The 2538-nt window shown below is 52.1% G+C and overlaps 1 protein-coding gene across 1 annotated transcript in view; it reads left to right on the top strand.

The window, feature by feature from the left end:
• Positions 1 to 2300: 2300 nt before the first annotated feature.
• The window catches only part of Ube2z (ubiquitin-conjugating enzyme E2Z), a 21132-nt gene continuing 20894 nt past the window's right edge, over positions 2301 to 2538 (top strand). Inside the window, exon 1 of the mRNA XM_013036804.1 lies at positions 2301 to 2533. Coding sequence (XP_012892258.1) covers positions 2402 to 2533 — 132 coding nt within the window. The 5' untranslated portion in view covers positions 2301 to 2401. The remainder of the gene's footprint in view (positions 2534 to 2538) is intronic.

The raw sequence follows: 2538 nt of genomic DNA, 5'->3' as shown, positions 1-2538 counted from the left end.
GTGGGGCTTGAACTCTGGGCCTGGGCGCTGTCCCTCAGCTCTTCAGCTCAAGGCGAGCGCTCTACCACTTGAGCTACAGCACCACTTCCGGCTTTTTTCCTTTTGCTTATGAGGTGCTGAGGAATCGAACCCAGGGCCTCAGGCATGCAAGGCAAGCACTCTACCTCTGAGCCACCTTCCCAGCCCTATTTTTTTTTTTTTGGTAGGTCATGGGGCTTGAACTCAGGGCCGAGGTCTTGTCCTTGAGCTTTTTTCTCTCAAGACTACCACTCTACCACTTTGAACCACAGCTCTGGTTTTCTGGTCGTTAATTAGAGATAAGAGTCTCATGGACTTTTCTGCCTGGGCTGTCTCTGAACTGTGATGCTCGGCTCTCAGTCTCCTGAGTAGCTAGGATTACAAGTGTGAGCCACCAGCACCTGGCCACTTCCATCTTTTTTCTTATTTTTTAAATTTTTTATTGTTATTGTAAAGGTGATGTGCAAGGGGGTTACAGTTACATAAGTAAGGAAATGAGTACATTTCTTTTTTGTTTTGTTTTTTGTCCATCATGGGGCCTGAACTCTGGGCCTGGGTGCTCTCCTTCAGCTCTTCAGCTCAAGGCTAGTGCCCTACCACTTGAGCCACAGCGCCACTTCCAGCTTTTTTTTTTTCTGCTTATGTGGTGCTGAGGAATTGAACCCAGGGCCTCATGCATTGCATGTGAGGCAAGCACTCTACCACTGAGGCAACTTCCCAGCCCCTACATTTCTTTTTTGTTGTTTTTTTTGGGGGTCCGGTCGAGGGGCCTGAACTCTGGGCCTGGGCGCTGTCCCTCAGTTCTTCAGCTCAAGGCTAGCACTCTACCACTTGAGCCACAGCGCCACTTCCGACTTTTTTCATTTTGCTTATGTGGTGTTGAGGAATCGAACCCAGGGCCTCAGGCATGCAAGGCAAGCACTCTACCACTGAGCCATCTTCCCAGCGCCCCCCCCCCCGCATTTCTTTTTGAACACTGTCACCTCTTCCCTTGTTTTCTCCCAATTTTTCCTCCAGATTCCTTCCCTTTCCTCTATTTACATCTTCTTAATGGTTAATTGGAGATTGGAGTCTAATGGACTTTCCTGCCTGCGCTAGCTTTGAATCTTGATCCTGAGGTTGCAGCTTTAGTTAGAAATATATGCATGAGCCACCAGCCCCTAGCTTCTTCTCATCTTTATAACAGTGGTAAAACACGATCCCAACAAAACATGAAATCTGTATAAAATATTGTTTGGGTTCATATTACTTTGTGTTAAATCTGAGAGAGAGAGAGAGAAGTGGGAGGGAAGGAGAGAAGGAGGGAGCTAGATTGAGACTGAGTAAGTGGACAGGACAGTGAATACCAAAGGATTACAGTAGTAAGTGTGGGAGAGTTCTAAGTAGCAACAGTGTCACATAATGGTTTGAACTTGTCTGGGGTGGGATGTGTCTGGCCTACAGCCCCAATTCTGCTGCTTGTTCCTGATGACCTCATGTAAGTGACAGAACCACTAGGTGCTTCTGGTTTTCCATCTGTCAAAACAGACTAATAATAGTACTTACATCATACAACTGGTGTAAAGAATAAGAGAAAGCAGATAAGGTTTCTGGCACTGACTACACAGTAAATGGCAGATACAAAAAAATATAACTTTCATTTTCAGTGAATATTAGCTATTATCATTCAGGTCCACAACCCATTATAGGAAATTCACACACACACACACACACACACACACAGAGTTCAGGACCAGCTAAACTTAATTCCCAGATTCTTCAAGACTGGCACAAAAAAGTACACAGAGTTACAATCATTCGCAGGTTCTGATTCCTTCTTCCCTCTGGGTCCTGCTGCAGGCAGGGAGCAAGGGTAGCCTGTCCTTGGAGGCCGGATCACCCAGCCCTGAGGGCCTTCAGGGAGTCAACAGCTGTCCTACAAGGAAGCTAGATCTCCAGTCTTACCCCAGGGCAAGTTGAGGATCGCTTCCTTTAGGACAGTAGATCAGGCTCTCCCCACTCCCTCTGAACTTTTCTTCTCACTAGTCAATGTTGGAAAATGCACCGTTCAGTGGAGGTGGACACATAGCTCCTCCCGCCGAACGCGAGACCCGTGCGGAAGCGGCTGCAGCCGCGGGTGCGGAGCCCGAGCCGTCCCGCTTTCCGGCCCTGCCTCCGCCCCCGCCCCCGCCCCCGTCCCCGCCCCCGTCCCCGCCCTGGAGGACCGGGTGGACGCTCTGGCACGGCGCCTCTCGCTGGTCCTGGCGGGGTGGGCGGAGCTAGCGCCGCCCGGGCAGGGGAAGCGGAGGGTAGGGACACTCTGGCCCGGCTCTCTGTGGTGCAGGAGTAGCGGCCGCTCTGGTCGGCGGACGTGCTGCCGAGCGGCCCCGGAAGCGAAGCAGCGATGGCGGAGAGTCCGACTGAGGAGGCAGCGACGGCGGGTGCCGGGGCGACAGGCCCCGGAGCGAGCGGCGTCGCTGGTGTGGTCGGCGTGAGCGGCAGCGGCGGCGGGTTCGGGCCCCCTTTCCTGCCGGATGTCTG

This window comes from Dipodomys ordii, unplaced genomic scaffold (genome assembly GCF_000151885.1).
Source record: "Dipodomys ordii isolate 6190 unplaced genomic scaffold, Dord_2.0 Scaffold7, whole genome shotgun sequence".
Taxonomy (NCBI): Eukaryota; Metazoa; Chordata; class Mammalia; order Rodentia; family Heteromyidae; genus Dipodomys; species Dipodomys ordii.
Note: the sequence above shows the minus strand (reverse complement) of the source record. Positions and strands in the feature narration are given on the sequence as shown.